Source organism: Elephas maximus, chromosome 5 (assembly GCF_024166365.1).
Source record: "Elephas maximus indicus isolate mEleMax1 chromosome 5, mEleMax1 primary haplotype, whole genome shotgun sequence".
Lineage (NCBI taxonomy): Eukaryota > Metazoa > Chordata > Mammalia > Proboscidea > Elephantidae > Elephas > Elephas maximus.
Window position 1 is genome coordinate 73,857,170 of NC_064823.1, and position 21,657 is coordinate 73,878,826.

A 21,657-nucleotide genomic window follows, 5' to 3' on the forward strand; every position below is an offset into this window, starting at 1 on the left:
AGTTTTTCATAGATACTTTTGAAGCATCTAGTTTTCATTTTTGTGGGGAATTTTTTATTTATGTATTTTTGCTTTAAAATGTAACATCTAAAATGTCTGACATCTGCATATTTTTTTCTGATGTGTTTTGTTGGAGCTAATTTAAAGCTGTATGCAATGTATTATTTCTCAGCACATTCATTTTCAAAGCCATCTGAGATAGTTGCTCAATAACATGTTACAAGAAAAGTTCAAATTTCTAAAACATTTGTCATTTTTGCCTCTGTTGCCAATATGTATCTAATAACCATTTGTTCCTAACACTCTTGTCTGCCAGGCTACAGACATATGTACAGGCCAGCTCCGTAAGTCCATAAAGGCTAATAATAGCCCCAAAAGTACGTTGGAATATGTCTTTGCTACCTAGTTCTTCTCCTAAGTCCAACCTAAACACTTGTGTTCTTACTTAGATATCCTGATGATTTATGTAAGGATATATGTCTTTATTGAAGTTGTCAAGGATTTCATTTTACTTGGATCCACAATCAACAGCCATGGAAGCAGCAGTCAAGAAATCAAAAGACACATTGCATTGGGTAAATCTGCTGCAAAGGACCTCTTTAAAGTGTCGAAGGGCAAAGAGGTCATCTTGAAGACTAAGGTGCACCGGACCCACTCCATGGTGTTTTCAGTCGCATCATATGCATGTGAAAGCTGAAGACTGAAGAAGAATTGACGCCTTTGAATTGTGGTGTTGGCAAAGAATATTGAATATACCATGGACTGCCAGAAGAACAAACAAATCTGTCTTAGAAGAAGTACAACCAGAATGCTCCTTAGAAGCAAGGATGGCAAGTCTGCATCTTACATACTTTGGACATGTTGTCAGGAAGGATCAGTCTCTGGAGAAGGACATCATGCTTGGCAGAGTACAGGGATAGCGGAAAAGAGGAAGACCCTCAACAAGGTGGATTGACACAGTGGCTGCAACAATGAGCTCAAGTATAACAACGATTGTAAGGATGGTGCAGGGCTGGGCAGTGTTTCGTTCTGTTGTGCCAACTCTATGAGTCGGAACCGACTCAACGACACCTAACAACAACAACAACAACATATGTCTTTATGAGAAATTTCCCACAAGTTCTGAATGAAGACTCTGGAATATTTAAGCTAATAATAGATAATTATCTATATTAATTGCTCAAGGGATTTCCCACATGTGTAGGTGGCAGAAATGATACTGATTTGAATCATATTTTTTAAAAAACATGGTTGCATAGAATATGTACTTTTTCATTTAAACTAAACTTCTTTTCCTGTTTTGAAAGAATGAGGTAAATGTTTGTCTTAATTATTAATATCCGTTCATTATATTTCAGTGTTACAGGCATGGATGGGAAGAAATGCAGTGTCTGGATGTTTTTGCCTCTTGTATTTACCTTGTTTACTTCAGCTGGACTATGGATAGTGTAAGTATTCTCTTATTTAATTATTTAAGGATCCAAGGGCAGTGTAGATAAAAATATAAAGTTTTGGTGATACATACCCAGTGCTGTCGAGTTGATTCTGACTCATAGTGACCCTAAAAGATAGAGTAGAAGTGCCCCGTAGGGTTTCCAAGGCTATAATCTTTATGGAAGCAGACTGCCCCATCTTTCTCCCTACAGAGTGGCCTTTCGGTTAGCAGCCGAGCACTTAAGCGCTGTGCCACCAGGGCTCCTTTGATGATATGTAGCACATCTGTATTCGTGTACTTATGTTGTTGTTGTAGACACCGTTGAATCAGTTTCAACTCATAGTGACCCCATGTCACAGAGTAGAACTGCCCCATAGGGTTTTACTAGGTCTTTCTCCTGCAGAGCTACTGAGTGGGTTTGAACCACCAACTTTTCGGTTAGCAGTGAGCGCTTAACCATTGTACTACCAGGACTCCTTTATGTACTTAAAAATACTTAAATAATATATTTACTAATTCAACCTTGTTAAAGTCCCTATTTCTCTTTTTCCAATACCCAAAATAAATAACAAGAGTGAGTAATACATTATACAAAGCAAATAGTCAAGAATACTAGTTTTAGTTAGTGTTTATGTGTTCTTCGAGTAATGAACATTCTATAAACTAGTTGTATAAACTTGTTATTTATAAGTATTTGATAACTTGATGATAACATGTTGTGGGTTCCATGCATAGTTCCACTCATGATCCAGTTATAATGTGAATGGGCCTGGTATATTTATAATGTTATAAAATATAATTACATTGGGAATTCTGGCCTAACAGAAAACTATCCACATTTGCTAATTTCAAATAATATTTACCTCAAGGAGATTCTTTTAGTTCATTAAGGCAGGTGGACACATATTTTTGACAAGTTAAAAAAAAAAGAGAGACATTAAATTCTCATTTTAGTTTGCCTAAGTTCTAAGGCCTTATTTCCTTTTTTCCAGTTTCCCCATCTAGATCATAATGATGGCTATTGATTGGTGGGGGGTGGGGGTGTTTTGAAAATTAAGGAAACGTTATCATTAATGGCATTCGAACTTCCAAGAACTAGGTGGTCCACAGGTAAAGACTTGTAGTAATAGAGCATTTTCTCAGACCAAAAAAAAACGTGAATTTGATTTAATGTGGTTAGTCTAGTAAAACCAAGAAACAAACTATTCTTTTTCAAACAATCTTTGTTCTATAAACTTCTGTTGTTTTTTCTTGATAGATACTTTATAGCTGTGGAAGATGACAAAATTTTTCCGTTAAATTCAGAGGAAAGGTAAAGTTTATCTCTGGGTAATCCATTGTTCATCAATAAACAGTAAAAAACTTTGCTACTTGTGAAGTAAAACCATACACAAACAACCATCCTTTATAACCTGTGCCTCTGTGCTTTTTGTTTGGCAGGAAACCTGGTGCGAAGCATGCACCATATATAAGGTAACTTGATAATTCTCTTCTGATCTGTTGGATCTTATTACAAGTTGGGAAGGCTGTAGATGTTAATATGGGAACAATAAAATGTTTCATATTTTTCAAGTATTGCAGGTGATGAACCTCCTGCAAGCTGTGTGTTTAGTCAGGTAACGAACATGGCAGCATTTCTAGGTAAGAACAGCAGAAAGCATGCTTTATGCACTTGGATGCATTTCTTTTTTATTTTAAATTTGCCCAAACCCATATCACAATCGTGGTGGGCTTAGTTGACAGTTTGGTATCATGTCAGTATACTGAAGCTTTTTCTTTTGAGGGTCTTTTTTCTCATACATTCTTTTATATTCCCTCTGTTTCTCTTATATTTTCTATCTCCTTTACCATCTTTACCGTTGCAGCTTATTCTTGAGTTTCTTTTGCTGCATGAATTAATGTTATTTCATGTGCCGTAAAATCCCGCATGAGAATGTCCTATAATGGAATACTTTTGCTTTGAAAAGAATGCCTTATTTATTCCTTCACTGGCAAAGATGAAAAAAAATGCATAGGTTCTTGATGTGTGTAAGTATTGTCTTTAAATCTAAAGATCAGTGTTAACATTAAGACTACACTTAACCCTGTGCCTACACACAGATCAAGCTGACAAGTGAGGACTAGATGAAAAAAAAAATCTTTTGGTACTCATATATTGTTGTTGTTAGGTGCTGTCAAGTTCATTCTGACTCATAGTGACCTCATGTGACACAGTCAAACTGCCCCGTAGAGTTTTCTAGGCTGTAACCTTTACGGGAGCAGATTACCAGGTCTTTTTCCTGCAGAGCTGCTGGGTGGGTTGAACCGCCGACTTTTCAGTTAAGCAGTTAAGCACTTAACCATTGCGCCTCCAAGACTCCTTTGGTACTCATAGACCAAAAACACACACAAAAAAAACCCATTGCCATCGTGGATTCTGACTCACAGCAACCCTATAGGACAGAGTAGTAATACCCCATAGGGTTTCCAAGGAATGGCTTGTGGATTCAAACAGCCAGCCTTTTGGTTAGCTGCTAAATGCTTCACCACTGCACCACCAGGCTCCAATTAATTCCCTACTTTTTTCTCAGGGCCCGAGACCTTCACTTAATATTCTGCCATCTCTTGTTCCGTGAGGGCTTCTATGTTCCTGTTAGTCATCAGGGGATTGTGGAAAGCAGCCTTGCTTTCTACCCTTTTAGAAATCTCCCTGCTATACCATCTCCTCAAGGCCAAGCTTTCACAGTGTCTTTTTTTTTTTCAAATGTATCTCAGCCTGAATTCGTATTTGTGTGTGTGTGTGTGTGAAAATATAAACAACAAAACATACCTATTTAGCAAGATTTACACGTACAGTTCATTGACAGTGGTTACATACGTCAGACTATTGTTACCATTTTTGCTATCTCTCCATATTGTTTCCTTACCATTAACTTAGACTCTCTGCCCTTAAAGTTCTCATCTACGTTTTAGAGTTATCGTCCATTTAATCTCATATAGATCATTCTTTAAAGGAGCACAATGCTCAAGGTGAACATTCTTTATTAAATGAACTAAATTGTTGTTTAAAGGTGACTTCATGGGGTAGTTTTGGTTCAAGCTTTAAAAATTGTTTCCAGGCAATAGTTTCAGAGGATCCTCCAGTCTCAGTGTATCCCGTAGGTCTGGTGTCCAATAAGAATTTGAAGTTCTGTTCCACATTTTTTCCTTCCTTTGATCAAGATCCATCTTTTGGGTCTTTGATCAGAACGTTGGGTAATTGTTGCAGGACATCATCCATTTTTTCCAGTCTCATGGCAAAGGAATTCATGGAGGCACTTAGACCTCACAGTGTCTTTAAAGGGTCCAGTAGCTATCATTGTTGGTGTGCTGTTGCGAAGGGACCAGTGACAGCCAAATCTTTCAACAATGGTTTTCTAGAAATGGTTTATTTATTTATTGTTTATTTTGTCCTTTTTTGTTGGGTGTTCAAGTTTTTAAAAATTGTTGTAAAGTTGTATATAACACATTTGCCAATTGAATGCTTTTCATGTGCACAATTTAGTAATATCAATCATGTTGTGCAACCATTGCTAAAAATTATTGCCAAATTTTCCATCACTGTAAGTAGAAACTCACTGCTTCCTAAACAATGGCTCCTTGTTTCTCTCCCTCCCTCCACCCCTGGTAACGACTAATCAACTCTGGTCTCTATACATATGTCTTTCCTATATATTTCATATAACTGAGATCATATAGCATTTGTCCTTTTGTGATTGACTTACTTCACTTAGCATGGTATTTTCAAGGTTCATCCATGTTGTGACATGCACCAGGACTTCAATTTATCTTTATGGCTGAGGAATATTCCATTGTATATATATATACACCACACTTTGTTTATTCATCTTTTGGTAGACATTTAGATTGTTTCTACCTTTTGCCTATTGTGGATAGTGCTGTGAATAGAAATGATTTTTTGTTTTAGAGGTAAAACTTATACTCTAAGTAAGAAATAAACATAATATATTTGGCCTTGTGTCACCTGTCCCCCAAAGAAAAAAAGAAAAGTTACCAGTTATTTCATCTATGATGAAACTTTTCCAAATTCTTACTCAACACTTAACATTTTCTCTTTTAATGTTTGCTGTAGAAAAAGGGAAAGAGCCTTGGTATTGCAATGGTTAAGTCTTTGGCTGCTAACCAAAAGGTTGGCAGTTCAAACCCACCTGGCCACTCCTTAGGAGAAAGACCTGGAGATTTGCTCCCATAAAGATTACAGCCAAAAAAAACCCCCTATGGGGCAGTTCTGCCCTGTCACATGCGGTCACCATGAGTCAGAAATAGACTTGATAGCACCTAACAACAAGAACATAAGAAAAGGGAAGACCTGTAGAACTCATTGGAAAATGAAAGGAGACAGTCTGACACCCAACACAGGCAGGACCTTGGTTCAGAAGGCTCAAAATATGAGTGACATGGAAAACTTTCTCTGTGAGACCAGAGAGAACTGCCCTGAACCTGTGAGATTCAAAGAGAAACACACTGTGGGCCTTGTCTGGAGTTAATGAGATTCATTCCTGGAGCTAACCTTGTTTCAGTCAGAGGCTTTTCCCACCCAAGCTTCCCCAGAGCATATCCCCTAAGCAGGAAGTGTTTGGAAGGCATAGACTACCACCCTCCACTAAGGAGAAAGTGAAGTATATCCTGATGCTGGGCCTGATGAATCTTTAAAGGTCTTCTCTTCATGCCCTTGGCAGTCAGGATTTTCATATCCCGGATATTCCCAAGCATTGAGAAAGGCGGTACTTACAGCAGCTGTGCACATCTGGTCACCAAGCCAGTGCTGGTCGTTCAAGTTTTGTCATCACTGCCTTCAGCCTCAGAGCTGCTAGAGGCCTTTATATGTGCTCCTTTTTTCTACTCTTGACACTGCTCTTACGAAAGAGCTAACACATTTATTTATACCAAGGCATAATTGACTGCTAAGGAGATACTTGAATTCAATTGAGCACAGAGTCCTGTTATCAAATCTTGAATTGCGAGGTCAGGAACCTTTTTCAGCCTCTCTGAAGTAACATCACATAGGCCTGCAGGTTGGCACCTGCTCATCTGCATTCTCACAGGGTGTGATAATAAAAATAATTCATAACAATCACTTATATTCTAGGCACAATGCTAAGTACTTTGCAAATATTACCTCATTTAATCTCGGTACATGGGGGCCCACCCTTACAAAAAAGCTGTCAAAAGCTGTCTGTTCCCCACTGAGCTTTAAAGAAACCAGAGAACATGTTGGAAGCTACATACTGTTTTTGTGTTTTCTTAAGACAAATTGCTATTTCCCAATAGTCTTTAGTGTATAATCTAAAAAAATAACAGTTTGCACAGCTCACAAACTCATCTAGTTATAAAGCTTGTGATTAATTAATTATAAAAGCGTTTCCAAAACCAAAGCAATGAAAACAACTTCCCCTTTTCCAGATAACATTTGTCATCATCTTATTCTCCAGTCCTTCCCTGTGCTTGCTCCACCAAGAAGCAATTAAACTTTTACTACCTGTCTTAGTTATCTAGGGCTGCTATAACAGAAATGGAAATGCTATAACAGAAATGGAGCCCTGGCAGTGTAGTGGTTAAGAGTTCGGCAGCTAACTGAAAAAGGTCAGCAGTTCAAATCTATCAGACGCTCCTTGGAAACGCTGTGGGGCAGTTCTACTCCGTCTTATAGGGTCACTATGAGGCAGAATCGACTGAATGGCACAAAACAACAACATAACATAAATACCACGAGTAGATGGCTTTAACAATTTCTCACACTTTAGGAAGCTAGAAGCCCAAATCCAGGGTGCCGACTCTAGGGGAAGCCTTCCTCTCTCTCTGTTCGCTCTAGGGGAAGGTCTTGTGTCTTCTGAGCTTCTGCTCCTGGGCAGTCTTCATGTGGCTTGGCATCTCTCTTCCCCCATCTCTGCTTCTTTGTCTTGCTTATTTAATTTCCTTTATATATCAAAAGAGATTAACTGAAGACACACCCTCCGCTAATTGTGCCACTTTAACATAACAAAGACAGCCCATCCCAAATGTGATTATAACCATAGGCAGAGGTTAGGATTTACAACAGGTATTTTTGGGGAACACAATTCAATCCATAAGACTAGCTCTTGCTCTCAGGTATTGCAATATCCACTGTTTATTTTTTATTATCTTCTATCAGTTTTAGTGCCAGTATGGTAGACACAAAACTGATTAGTGTTCAGTAGGAGCAAACCAACAATTATTTATTTACCAACAGTGGGAGTAAAAAAGAATCAGTTTACTGAAGATTTTCCTGCTCTAAACTTTGGATGCAGGCCTGTCCCTGTTAGACTTCAGAGTATTACTTTACCCTACATAACTGACTTTTAAGAAATAACTCAGGCTGCCCGTAATTCACTGCTTTTTGGCAGCCATATAGAATATAATTTACAATCTGCAAATGAGTCAGTGTAACATTTCTTAAAATTAGTGTACAACGATCTTTTATCTTTTGAAGGACTAATCAAAGATTGAACGCTCAATGATTTTCTTTACAGAATTTGTTATGCTCTTGGTCCTGCATCCAGCCTTTTCTTTTCCCTTGGGGATGAAAAGATTTCTTGAAAGGAATTTTATTTCCTGCTCTGGGGAAGTTGTGAGGATAAAGCTAATAACTGAATGATTTCAGTCATCTAATAACCACTCTCTCCTTCAGCCAAAGCATACTGACTGCCCTGTTCTACTGCAATCATAAATAGGAATTATTGATGCATAAACAGTAAAACTAAACAAAATGAGAAAGAATTTGGCCAGTCACCCATTTAGAACTGCAATGAAGAGATTTTTATTTTGAGTCATGAACTTTAAAAATCCAATCAGCCTCAAAAAAAAAAACTATTAAAAAAATCAGCAATCGATATATGTTCTGCTGTATATATTTTCAACAGCAAAAAATAAAATAATTTTAAAAGTAAGCAATTATTCTAATATTTGTGCTCATTTAAAATAGACAAATAAGTAGCAAATAAGTATAGCAAAGGACTGTTCTGAATACCAGAAACAGAATGGTGGGTTTAAGAAATCTTTCCTAAAACTGACTACTAGGAGAATGCAGAATTTTTAGTAAAGCTTAAAAATATATCCGTAGAACAAGCCCCGGATAAGTAAAGCATTACTGAAAAAGAAGAAGAAAGTGGGAGGCCTCACTCTACCTGATTTTAGAACATATTATACAGCCACAGTAGTCAAAACAGCCTGGTACTGGTACAACAACAGGCACATAGACCAATGGAACAGAATTGAGAACTCAGATATAAATCCATCCGCATATGAGCAGCTGATATTTGACAAAGGCCCAGTGTCAGTTAATTGGGGAAAAGATAGTCTTTTTAACAAATGGTGCTGGCGTAACTGGATATCCATTTGCAAAAAAATGAAACAGGACCCATACCTCACACCATGCACAAAAGCTAACTCCAAGTGGATCAAAGACCTAAACATAAAGACTAAAACGATAAAGATCATGGAAGAAAAAATAAGGACAATGTTAAGAGTCCTAATACAAGGCATAAACAGAATACAAAACATTACTAAAAATGACGAAGAGAAGCACCTATGCTCATCTAAAGACTTCACCAAAAGACTAAAAAGACCACCTACAGATTGGGAAAAAATTTTCAGCTATGACATCTCCGACCAGCGCCTGATCTCTTAAATCTATATGATTCTGTTAAAACTTAACCACAAAAAGCCAAACAACCCAATCAAAAATTGGGCAAAGGATGTGAACACACACTTCACTAAAGAAGATATTCAGGCAGCTAACAGATACATGAGAAAATGCTCTCAATCATTAGCCATTAGAGAAATGCAAATTAAAACTACGATGAGATTCCATCTCACTCCAACAAAAAAAAAGGCTGGCATTAATCCAAAAAACACAAAATAATAAATGTTGGAGAGGCTGCGGAGAGATTGCAACTCTCATACACTGCTGGTGGGAATGTAAAATGGTACAACCACTTTGGAAATCTATCTGGCATTTTCTTAAAAAGTTAGAAATAGAACTACCATACAACCCAGAAATCCCACTCCTTGGAATATACCCTAGAGAAATAAGAGCCTTTACATGAACAGATATATGCACACCCAAGTTTATTGCAGCACTGTTTACAGTAGCAAAAAGCTGGAAGCAACCAAGGTGTCCATCAACGGATGAATGGTTAAATAAATTATGGTATATTCACACAAGGGAATACTACGCATCGATAAAGAACAGTGAGGAATCTGTGAAACATTTCATAACATGGAGGAACCTGGAAGGCATTATGCTGAGTGAAGTTAGTCAGATGTAAAAGGACAAATATTGTATAAGACCACTGTTATAAGATCTTGAGATATAGTATAAACTGAGAAGAACACATTCTTTTGTGGTTACGTGAGGGGGGAGGGAAGGAAGGTGGGAGAGGGTTATTTACTGATTAGCACTTTAGTAGATAAGAACTACTTGAGGTGCAGGGAAGGACAATACTCAATACAGGAAAGGTCAGCTCAACTGGACTGGACCAAAAGCAAGGAAGTTTCTGGGATAAACTGAATGCTCCGAAGGTCAGCGGAGCAAGGGTGGGGGTTTGGGGACTATGGCTTAAGGGGACTTCTAAGTCAATTGGCAAAATAAATTCTATTATGAAAATTCTGCATCCCACTTTGAAGTGTGGCATCTGGGGTCTTAAATGATAAAAAGCGGCCATCTAAGATGCATCAATTGGTCTCAACCCACCTGGATCAAAGGAGAATAAAGAACACCAAGGTCACACGATAACTATGAGCCCAAGAGACAGAAAGGGCCATATGAACCAGAGACTTACATCATCCTGAGACCAGAAGAACTAGATGGTGCCTGGCCACAACCAATGACTGCCCTGACAGGGAGCACAACAGAGAACCCCTGAGGGAGCAGGAGAACAGTGGGATGCAGACCCCAAATTCTCATAAAAAGACCAGACTTAATGGTCTGACTGAGACTAGAAGAATCCTGGTGGTCACGTCCCTAAACCTTCTGTTGGCCCAGGACAGGAACCATTCCCGAAGACCACTCATCAGACATGGAAGGGACTGGACAATGGGTTGGAGAGAGATGCTAATGATGAGTGAGCTGCTTGTATCAGGTGGCCACTTGAGACTGTGTTGGCATCTCCTGTCTGGAGGGGAGATGGGAGGGTAGAGAGGGTTAAAAACTGGCAAAACGGTCACTGCAAGGAGGGAGCAGGCTGACTCACTCATTAGGGGGAGAGTAAATGGGAGTATGTAGTAAGGTGTATATAAGCTTATATGTGACAGACTGACTTGATTCGTAAACTTTCACTTAAAGCACAATAAAAATTATTTTAAAAAAATGTATACATATATCCATAGATCAGAATTTGAATGTTAAAAGTTGGTCAGCGTATATAAAGATAGCTTTGAAATTACCCGACTACCCAGAAGCCTTTCAGGAAGGTATCATTAAATCACTACTTGGTGATCTGCCTCCATTTAAACCTGAATATTAATAAAATTGTTAAAGGGTCCAAAAAAAAAAAAAAAAAAAACCAAACCCAGTACCATCAAGTCGACTCCAACACATAGGGACCCTGTAGGACAGAGTAGGACTGCCCCATAGAGTATCCAAGAAGCGACCGGAGAATTCAAACTGCCAACCTTTTGGTTAGCAGCTGTGTAGTACTTAACCACTATACAATCAGGGTCAGAACCTTTATTTTTCCCCCCATCTTAAAAATTCTACTAGAACCTATTTTAATAGGAAAGACTAATTGGTCTGAGCTAATTAATAATGGAGTTAGTACGTAAAAAGGGCAAAGTGTGGTGTCTGAAATACAATTCTGGAAGTTAAATTCCTACCTTCAAATAGGTTTCATTTTCCTGCTTAACTTCTTTAACTGTTCATGATAAAATGATTTATAATGCATACTACAAATGGAAAGCCTAGTAATGCTGGGGCTGTGAGGTGACACCTGTCCTATATTGATGAGAAATGGATAATGCAGAGAATAGCCATCAACTCTTTTCTGGACATAGTAGAACAAACTGTTACACTGGGTGGGTCTGTGTGAAGAGACGTTTTTGAGTCTGCTTCATCAGCAGTTTAGGGCTTGGACCCAAGTTCCAGCATGATCATGTCCTTCCAAGCTAAATGACAGCCAGAGAGTTCCCAGAGAAATAATTTTCACTAGTCGTTTTAAATATAAATTACACGTGTTATCTTGGAGGGTGTTAGGGACTGAATTATGTCTCCCAAAGTATGTGTCGTAAATCCTAACCTCTGTGCCTGTGGTTATAATGCCATTTTGGAACAGTTTGTCTTTGTTGTGTTAATGGAGCAAGATTAGTATAGGGTGTATCTTGAGTCAATCTCTTTTGGATATAAAAAAGATAAAACAGGTGAGGGAAAGAGATGAAGGAAGAGAGATGCCAAGCCACATGATGATCTCCCAGGAGCAGAAGCTGAGAGAGACAAGGACCTTCCTCCCTAGCTGACACAGAAAGATTTCCCCTAGAGTCAGCACCCTGGATTCTAACTTCTAGCCTCCTAAACTGTGAGAAAATAAATTTCTGTTAAGGCCACCCAATTGTTGTATGTCTGTTATACCAGCACTAGATAACTAAGAGAATTTGGCACTAGCAGAGTGAGGTGCTGCTCTAACAGATACCTAAAATGCGGAAGCGGCTTTGGAATTGGGTAACAGTAGAGGTTGTTGTTGTTATTTTTAGGTGCTGTTAAGTCGGTTCCGACTCATAGTGACCCTGTGTACGAAAAAAAATGAAACACTGCCCGGTCCTCTGCCATCCTCACAATCGTTGATGTGCTTGAGCCCATTGTTGCAGCCACTGTGTCAATCCATCTCCTTGAGGGTCTTCCTCTTTTTTGCTGACCCTATACTTTACCAAGCATGAAGTCCTCCTCCAGGGACTCATCCCTCCTGATAACATGCCCAAAGTGCGTGAGACAAAGTCTCGCCATCCTCAGTCCCAAGGAGCATTCCAGCTGTACTTCTTCCAAGACAGATTTGTTCATTCTTTTGGCAGTCCATAGTGTATTCAATATTCTTCGCCAACACCGTAATTCAAAGGCAGTGATTCTTCTTTGATCTTCCTTATTCATCGTCCAGGTTTCGTATGTGTGTGAGACAATTGGATATATCATGGCTTGGGTCAGGTGCACCCTAGTCCTCAAAGTGACATATTTGCTTTTTAACACTTTAAAGAGGCCAGTGGTAGAGGCTGGAAGAGTTTTAAGGTGTCTAATAATAAAATAAAAGGGAAACCTGGTGGCATAGTGGTTAAGCGCTATGGTTGCTAACCATAAGGTCAGCAGTTCGAATCCACCAGGCCCTCCTTGGAAACTCTATGGGGCAGTTCTACTCTGTCCTATAGGGTTGTTATGAGTCGGAATCGACTCGACGGCAGCAGGTCGGGTCATTAATGAAACCCTGATTGCTTAGTGGTTAAGAGCTATGGCTGCTAACCAAAAGGTTGGAAGTTCGAATCTACCAGACACTCCCTGGAAACTCTATGGGGCAGTTCTACCCTGTCCTATAGGGTTGCTGTGAGTCATAATTGACTCGACGGCTACGAGTTTGTGTTTTGTTCTTTTTTTTTAATAGTAAAAGCCTAGATTGCCTTGAAGAGACTGTTGGTAGAATTATGTACATCAAAGGCAATTCTGGTGTGGACTCAGAAGGAAGTAAGGAAAGCTATAGAGAAAGTTTGTATCATCTCAAAGAATGTATATGGTACTAGCAACAGAAGGTTGCCAGAAATGTAGATGTTAAATGTGCTTCTGGTGAAGCTTTAAAAGAAAATGACGAACATGTGACTGGACAATGGAGGAAGGACAGTGCTTTTTGTGCAGTAGCAATGAACTTGTCTGAATTTTGTTCAAATGTTTGGTGGAAGGTAGAACTTGTAAGTGATGAACTTGTATATTTGGCTAACGAGATTTCTGAGCAAGATCTTAAGGACGCCATGTGGTTTCTCCTTGCCACTTACAGTAAAATGTGAGAAGAGAGAGATGGACTTAAAAATGTACTGTGCAGAATGAAAACAGAACTTAAAAATTTGGAAACTTCTGTTGTACAAACTAAGGACATGTGTCCTAGAGTGTTCACCAAGGACGTGGTTACACAATCTTTTGTTAAAGAGATTAAGCCTGTGACTGCTGGGTCTAACCAACTACCACAGCAGAAAACCTATCAGCTTAGACTGAAGGGGACAGAGAAAGAATGAAAGCAAAGAATGCTCTCTGCCTCTTGGAATCCCACAGACAGGAAACAGGCCAAATGAGTTACATCCGTTGTCCTCCAAGAAAAGAAAAGGACCAAGGTCTTCTCAGTGTCAAAGCTTGGGGCTGAGGTCTCCTGAATCTCAAAGGGTGGGGCCATATAGCCTCCTAGGTTTCAAAGAGTCAGATCTTCACCAACTTGGTTCTAGAGTGTGGGGCTGCCATTAAGGTGTGCCAGGCGGATGGGGCCCAAAGCTGAAGGAGTAGAGCTTCCATGACCAAGGGGCAGAAGAACAGGGCGTGCCTGGACCAAGGGTTTGGGGTTGGATTAGGAGATCCACTCAGATGGATTAGGAGAATTAAAAAAAAAAAGAATGGGGCCACCTAGAGCTGAGGAAGCACGGTTGCCATCCCAGAGGGCCTGGAAGGCAGGACTTCAGGCCGTGGGGCTTCCACCCAGAATCCAGAGGGCGTGGCCAACACCCAGAGTCTGGAGGGCGGGGCCATTGCCCAGATGGTCTTAGAGAGCAGAGGATTATTTCCAAGCCTTGAGATCTAATGTAAATTGTTCTGCTGGGTTTTGGACTTGCTTGGTGCCTGTTATAGCTTCTTTTCCTCCAATTTCTCCCATGTAATGGGAATGTCTACCTTGTGCCTGTTTCACCACTGTGCTTTGGAAACAGGTAACTTGTAGTCTAGATTTCACAGGTTTACAGTTGAGGAATTTTGTCCCTAGGTGAAATATGCCCAAAGTCTCACCCATATTTTATTTAGATGATTCAGAAGATGAGATTTTGGACTTGGAGTTGATGTAAAACTTTTGGGATGCACTTTGAAATGTGGTGTCTAGGGTCTTAAATGCTAACAAGCATCCATCTAAGATGCATCAATTGGTCTCAACCCACCTGGATCAAAGGAGAATGAAGAACACCAAGGTCGCACGACAACTAAGAGCCCAAGAGACAGAAAGGGCCACATGAACCAGAGGCTTACATCATCCTGAGACCAGAAGAACTAGATGGTGCCCAGCCATAACCGATGACTGCCCTGACAGGGAGCACAACAGAGAACCCCTGAGGGAGCAGGAGAACAGTGGGATGCAGACCCCAAATTCTCATAAAAAGACCAGACTTAATGGTCTGACTGAGACTAGAGGAATCCCAGTGGTCATGGTCCCCAAACCTTCTGTTGGCCCAGGACAGGAACCATTCTCGAAGACAACTCATCAGACATGAAAGGGACTGGACAGTGGGTTGGAGAGAGATGCTGATGAAGAGTGAGCTACTTGTATCAGGTGGCCACTTGAGACTGTGTTGGCATCTCCTGTCTGGAGGGGAGATAGGAGGGTAGAGAGGGTTAGAAACTGGCAAAATTGCCACGAAAGGAGAGACTGGAAGGGCTGACTCATTAGGGGGAGAGTAAGTGGGAGTATGGAGTAAGGTGTATATAGGCTTATATGTGACAGACTGACTTGGTCTGTAAACGTTCACTTAAAGCTCAATAAAAATTAATAATAAAAAAAAACCTTTTGGGATGATTTGATGGGGTGAATGTGTTTTGCATACGGCAAGGACATGAATTTTTGGTGGCCGAAGGGTGGAATGGTATGGATTAAAAAAAAAAAGTTGCCATCGAGTCAATTCTGACTCATAGCAACCCTATATAGCAGAGTAGAACTGCCCCATAGTTTCCAAGGATTGGCTGGTGAATTCGAACTGCCGACCTTTTGGTTAGCAGCCTGAGCTTTTAACCACTGCACCATCAGGGCTCCATTATAGATTGAATTATATCCCCCCAAAATATGTACTGTAAATCCTAACCTCTATGCCTGTGGTTATAATTCCATTTGGGAATGGGTTGTTTTGTTTTGGTAATGAGGTAGGATTAGTACAGGGTATATCTTGAGCCAGTCTCTTTTGAGATATAAAAGAGATTAAACAAGTGAGCAGAAGAGAGATGAGGGAAGAGAGATGCCAAGCCACATGAAGATCGCCCAGGAACAAAAGCTGAAAGAGACAAGGACGTTCCTCCAGAGCCAACAGAAAGAATGCCTTCTTCTAGAGCCTGCACCCTGGATTCGAACTTTTAGCCTCCTAAACTGTGAGAAAATAAATTTCTGTTTGTTAAACCCAGCCATTTGTTGTATTTCTGTTATAGTAGATAACCAGATAACTGAGTGTGTCATTGTTGTTAGCTGCTGTTGAGGGCCTGACTCGTGGTGACCCCACGCACAACGATAAAAAATGCTGCTCAGTATTCTGCACTATCCCCATGATCACTTGGGGATCAGACCATCGTGATCCCTGGTTTTCATTGGCTGATTTTCAGACATGTATTGCCAGGCCTTTCTTCCTAGTTTGTCTTAGTCTGGAAGCTCCGCTGAAACCTGTTCTGCATCACAGCAACAGGAAAACCTCCACTCACAGACAGGTGGTGGCTGTGCAGAAGGTGCATTGGCCAGGAATGGAAGCTGGGTGTCCCACGTGGAAGATGAGAATTTTACCACTGAGCCACCACTGTCGTCACCATTTTGTCATTAGGCCCTGACTAATACCCATACACAATTATAGTCTACCCTCATTTTTCGTGGATTTTGTGTTCTCAGACTCTCTTATTTGCTGAAAGCAGCAGCAGTGCTTCCGTGGTTATTTGCCAGCATGCACATATGCAGAACGGCAAAAAATTCTAGCCAAGGCCAGGATAAGGCTAGTTCAGTGTTGGCTAATCTGCTGTTCACGAGGACTTGACAACTACTGCAAATAATGAGAATCAACTGCAAGTTTAATTTGCAAGTATATCCCATGATGCCCTGTGTTGAAGTTGCTGGTCTCAATCCAGTGCATTCTTTATGTGATGATCGCTTTGTGCCAGAGTGCTGTGTGTTGCATTACTCCTTCCCCCTCTGCCTTCCCTGTTTCTATCCTCAAAAAGGAACAAGAAGTTGTGCATATTTCCTCTAGCATAGTTATCATCTTTTACAGACTTTTGATACACTGTAACTCCTAACTAGGTCCCTCAAACCATTAGTTTGAGAAGCTTTTGTCAACTCCAGTAAAATTTATGAATTTTCTGATAAATAGTGGGTATTAGCTGAAGCAAAGATACTGAAGGCTAAATCAGGTCTAAATAAGTTGAGATTTCATAAATTATTGATTTTCAGCATTATGTTGTCAGGCTTTTCTTCCTAGTTTGTCTTAGTCTGGAAGCTCCACTGAAACCTGTTCTGCATCATAGCAACAGGCAAGCCTCCACTACCAGACAGGTGGTGGCTACACAGAAGGTGTGTTGCCTAGGGATTTTTCTTTCAAAAATCCAAATATTAATCAGGTTGTATACCACTCTTTGCTCAGAGATACTTGGAACTGAAACTCAACTCAGGGAGCTTAACTTTGCAGCTTGAAACACTAGACCATGAAATTCAACATACTTAGGAAATGCAAATTTATGGATGAGTTTTCTTTATTCTGGCTACTAATGACTTGTAATTAAGGTAAAGCCGTTAGCAAATAATTACCTACCTATTTGCTGTATAAATAGCATAATTTTTGAATTTCTAATTGTCTTCCTTGCTGAACATTAAGGTCAAAATAAATTAGCTTAGGAAATAATAAGAGCATTTCCTTATATGTAAATATAATTTATATTAAGTGCAAGTACTTTATCGTCATTTGTAGGGTAGCTTCTCCCAGCTTTTTTTTTTATATATAAATATGAAAATATCCCTGCACTGAACAATTAAAAAAAGGTGATTCCTAAATTAGTGTGTTGAATATGGATGGTCCCCAGAGTTACTATTAGAAGTCAGTTTTGAAATCTAAGTAACGTCCTTCATTCTCTGTTCAAATTCTTAATGGTTTGCTTTAAAACATAAGAGTGACTTCTTAAAATGAGTAATTAATGTCATTTAGAAGAATTTAAGCCTGAAAAAAAAAACCCAAACCTGTTGCTGTCAAGTCCAATTCATGGCAACACTATGTGTTACAGAACTGCTCCATAGGGTTTTCTGGGCTGCAGCCTTTAAGGAAGCAGATCGCCAGGCCTTTCTTCTGAGGTACTGCAGGGTGGGTTCAAACCGCCAACCTTCAGATTAGTAGTCAAACGCAAACCATTTGTGCCACTTAGGGACCTTAATTGGGAAGAGTTAAGGGTTCTTAATATAGCTGTGATTTTTAATACATACAAGACCCCCAAATCTGCTATGTTAAAATGCAGGTTTTATAAAAGGTGATGACTGTAACTTGCTCTAGTTTGGATTAACTGTCTGCATCCTTTGACAGCGAACCCCTAGAGGTAGAATCAGCAGGAATTGGGAGTAAAATTAGTAATAAAGGAATTTGTACACTTTCCTTTATCTTCCTCCCATTCCCAGGAATGATTTCTGGTAGAGGGACCAGCAGGTTTGTCTAGATGTGGTAACCTTGTCTTCTTCCCCATATCCTCCTGCTCTTTCTGGTCTAACACTGTTCTAAACTGAAGGCTAATTGGATCAGTGAATTCCCACACTGTGTTCTGTCTTCATCCCCACCTGACTTGTGCCAAGCCTCTGCACTGCTCTGTCCTGTGCTGACCTTGTTTTTGAGAACTCTGAGAACAATGCTATTAACAGTTCTCTCATCCCTGTATCACCCAGATAACATCCATCACTGCTGCTTCAGTTCCTCTCAGCCTCCCCCAGGTTAGGTATAATAAAACATTTAAACAGTCATCAGCATCACATGGAACATTTCTAAGAAAAAAATTGTCACTTTGGAGATTTAAAATGTACTATGGTGAAAAGCTCAATTTTGCACACTGTGACTTTAGAACTCTGTATCATAGTCTGGGTATATGATTGAAATTTTAAAAATTTAACATTTTGTTTTATTCCTAGCTCTCGTGGTAGCAGTTCTGCGCTTCATACAACTGAAACCAAAGGTCTTAAACCCATGGCTGAATATTAGTGGTTTGGTGGCGCTGTGTCTGGCTTCCTTTGGAATGACCCTACTTGGGAATTTTCAGGTACTTCACTTTTTTTTTTTTTTCACTTGGCCTTTTTCACCTCCCTTTCACACCTGTGAGGCCTTCATCTGTGTTATTCTCATAGCCACTGAGGTGTCACTTGCCTGCATTCAAAATAACTGGTTATAAAAATTGTTGAATGAATGTATGTTTTGGTGTGTGTAGTTTTACACACACACAAAAAGTTACAGAAAAAAAACAACTGGTTTAAAAAAAACAGTAACTGGTTAGTTACTCTCTTAGTTATCTTCAAACAACAACCCACTGCCATCGAGTCGATTCTGACTCATAGCGACCCTGTAGGTCAGAATAGAATAGAACTGCCCCATAGAGTTTCCAAGGAGCGCTTGGCAGATTCAAACTGCTGACCTTTTGGTTAGCAGCCGTAGCACTTAACCACTATACCACCAGGGTTTCCCTTAGTTATCTAGCGCTGCCATAACAGAAATACCACAAGTGGATGGCCTTAACAAACAGAAAGTTTATTCTCTCACAGTCTAGGAGGCTAGAAGTCTGAATTCACCAAGCCAGCTCCTGGGGAAGGCTTTCTTTCTCTGTTGGTTCTGGGGGAATGCCCTTGTCATCAATCTTCCCCTGGTCTAGGAGCTTCTCAGCACAGGGACCCCGAGTCCAAAGAACATGCTCTGCTCCTGGCACTTCTTTCTTGGTGGTATGAGGCCCCTTTCCTTTCTACTTGAGTCTCTCTTTTATATCTCGAAAGAGGTTGACTCAAGACACAATCTAATCCTGTATTTTGAGTCCTGTTTCATTAGCATAACTGCCTTGTTATCATAGAGGTTAGGATTTACAACACATAGGATAATCACATCAGTTCACAAAATGGTGGAGGACCACACAATACCGGGAATCATGGCCTACTCAAGTTGACACACACTTTGGGGCAACACAATTCAATCTCTAACAGTCACTATATGTCCGTGTAATTCTACATGAATTCTTCTTATAAAATGCTAACAGTAGTTGCTAATGCACACAGATTCTCCAGCAGTAAGTCCTTATGGTTTTCAGCCTGGTGTACCTTAGTTCGCATCACACATGTGAGGGTGCTAACTATGCATTTGAAATACAGCACAGCTACTGGGAAAAGTACCTACCAAAATAGCTGTATTTTCTACAAAAGACTTCAAATTGCTTTACATATTGTTTCATAACAAGTTGTATCCTAATTTATCCCTTCTAGAAAACTAATAGGATCATTGCCTTTTTATGATTAAACTCTGAGCATCCTTATTGGATGAAAGCTTGCATTTCAGAGTAGCAGACTCATGTGGGAATCAAGTTTTTGGGAGTCCACATTTTCTCTCAAGTACCTATGACTTATGTAAATGTATGCCAACACTAATTCTTCTTTCAGAAATTCAGAAGCCCAAGGTCATAGCCTTTAACAATAATTACCCTTGACAGTACTATCACCCAGTTCTTGACCTGAATGACTTCACTGTAAAACAGACAAGGAGACCCCTGCTGTCTTACAGTAATTGTCTGATTTTCTTGCCTCCATTCCTCTCCCTGTCATCCGATCTGCACTGTATGGTGCTGCTAGACATTTCCTTTTTGTAGTCAAACTCTGATCCTGTCAACTCTCCTCTCCTGTGTATTGAATGAAATCTAGATGGTGTAGGCATTCAAGACCCTCAATATTTTAGTGAGTGTTCAGTAATGTTTTGACTGCAAAGACAGTAGGGGATTTTTTTAAGGCTGTTTCTTGTCCTGAGGGTCCTTCAGTGTAAGCTGAAGAAATAACACAAGGCACAACTCAGTGATTGTGGCTCTGCAGGAGTCTTTGCCAGTCTGTTCTGAGAATGCAGCTTTCTGGTTGTCCAGCCTGAGATGGCATGGGGCCCACGATAGCTAGACAAATTGGCAGGATTACCTATCTGTCAAACCAATCATCAAGTAGAAAATATTGAGTAGCTACTGTGTGCCAGAGGACAGCTTAGGGAATGAGTCATCCTCATTCAATGAATTATCAGGAGAATATCTAGGAGTTTGTCCCCTTAAGCTCCAAAATGTTAGGACATTGAGTATTTTTTATGGGGATTTTTGGTAGGTGTAGGCATGTTGTAAAGCACTCAGCAACCGTCGTTTTTCTCAACTATGGATTTGATAAAAGTTTCTGGGTAAACATTTTGTTCTCTACTAAATTCCGAGAAGAATCCTAGAGATTGGGTTGTTTTGATGAACCATTTTGGGTTGTTTCAGGTTAAAGCCTCCCCAGATCATTTCCCTTTGGCATTTAAAAATATCTCACTTAAAATATCTTTTGTAATCGTATATATTTTTAACTGTACATATAGGAAAATAAAATCTACTATTAATGAAAATATATATATTTTTTAATTGCCAGTGCCTTCAGATATTTTGTTTTGTTGTTTGACATTGTTGTAAATAATGGTTGCATCACATCAGTATTATTTTTCCTTTACAACTTTTTCTGTTGTTTCTGGCTATGGAAGTTTTTGCTCTTCTTTGAAAGGAGTCACTTTTTATCCACATCATTCAAAAGATATATTTTTAAGACTTATTTTAAATAATTGTTTCTCAAATGAAATTTTTATTTCTAGTAAATTGGTTTTCCATGCTGTACACAACCCAAATGGGTCCCCTTTCATCCATTAACTCTTATAAAGGCCTTGACCATGAACTGTCTAACACTGGTGTCTCTTAATGGGTCTCCAAATACTGAGAAAGCTCATGGGGGCAGTTTTTCTTATTACTACAAGAAAACCAAACCAAACCAAACAAGTCTTTTTAACAAAGATTTGGTGACATTATATGAATGAGCCAGTTTTGTAGGAATAAAGAACAGACAAGTGTTATTAGTTGTTGTCTTAGTTATCTAGTGCTGGTATAACAGAAATACCACAAGTGGACAGCTTTAACAAACAGAAATTTATTCTCTCACAGCCTAGGAGGCTAGAAGTCCAAATTCTGGGCACCAGCTCCTGGG

At 39.6% G+C, this 21,657-nt stretch overlaps 1 protein-coding gene across 7 annotated transcripts in view; it reads left to right on the forward strand.

The window, feature by feature from the left end:
* Positions 1-21,657, forward strand: part of TMEM150C (transmembrane protein 150C) — a 108,878-nt gene that overhangs the window by 73,211 nt on the left and 14,010 nt on the right. For all 7 annotated transcript variants that reach the window (XM_049885890.1, XM_049885889.1, XM_049885891.1 and 4 more), the window contains 5 exons: positions 1,359-1,448; positions 2,694-2,747; positions 2,876-2,908; positions 3,009-3,076; positions 18,559-18,686. In XM_049885890.1, coding sequence (XP_049741847.1) covers positions 1,369-1,448; positions 2,694-2,747; positions 2,876-2,908; positions 3,009-3,076; positions 18,559-18,686 — 363 coding nt within the window. In that variant the 5' untranslated portion in view covers positions 1,359-1,368. The remainder of the gene's footprint in view (positions 1-1,358; positions 1,449-2,693; positions 2,748-2,875; positions 2,909-3,008; positions 3,077-18,558; positions 18,687-21,657) is intronic.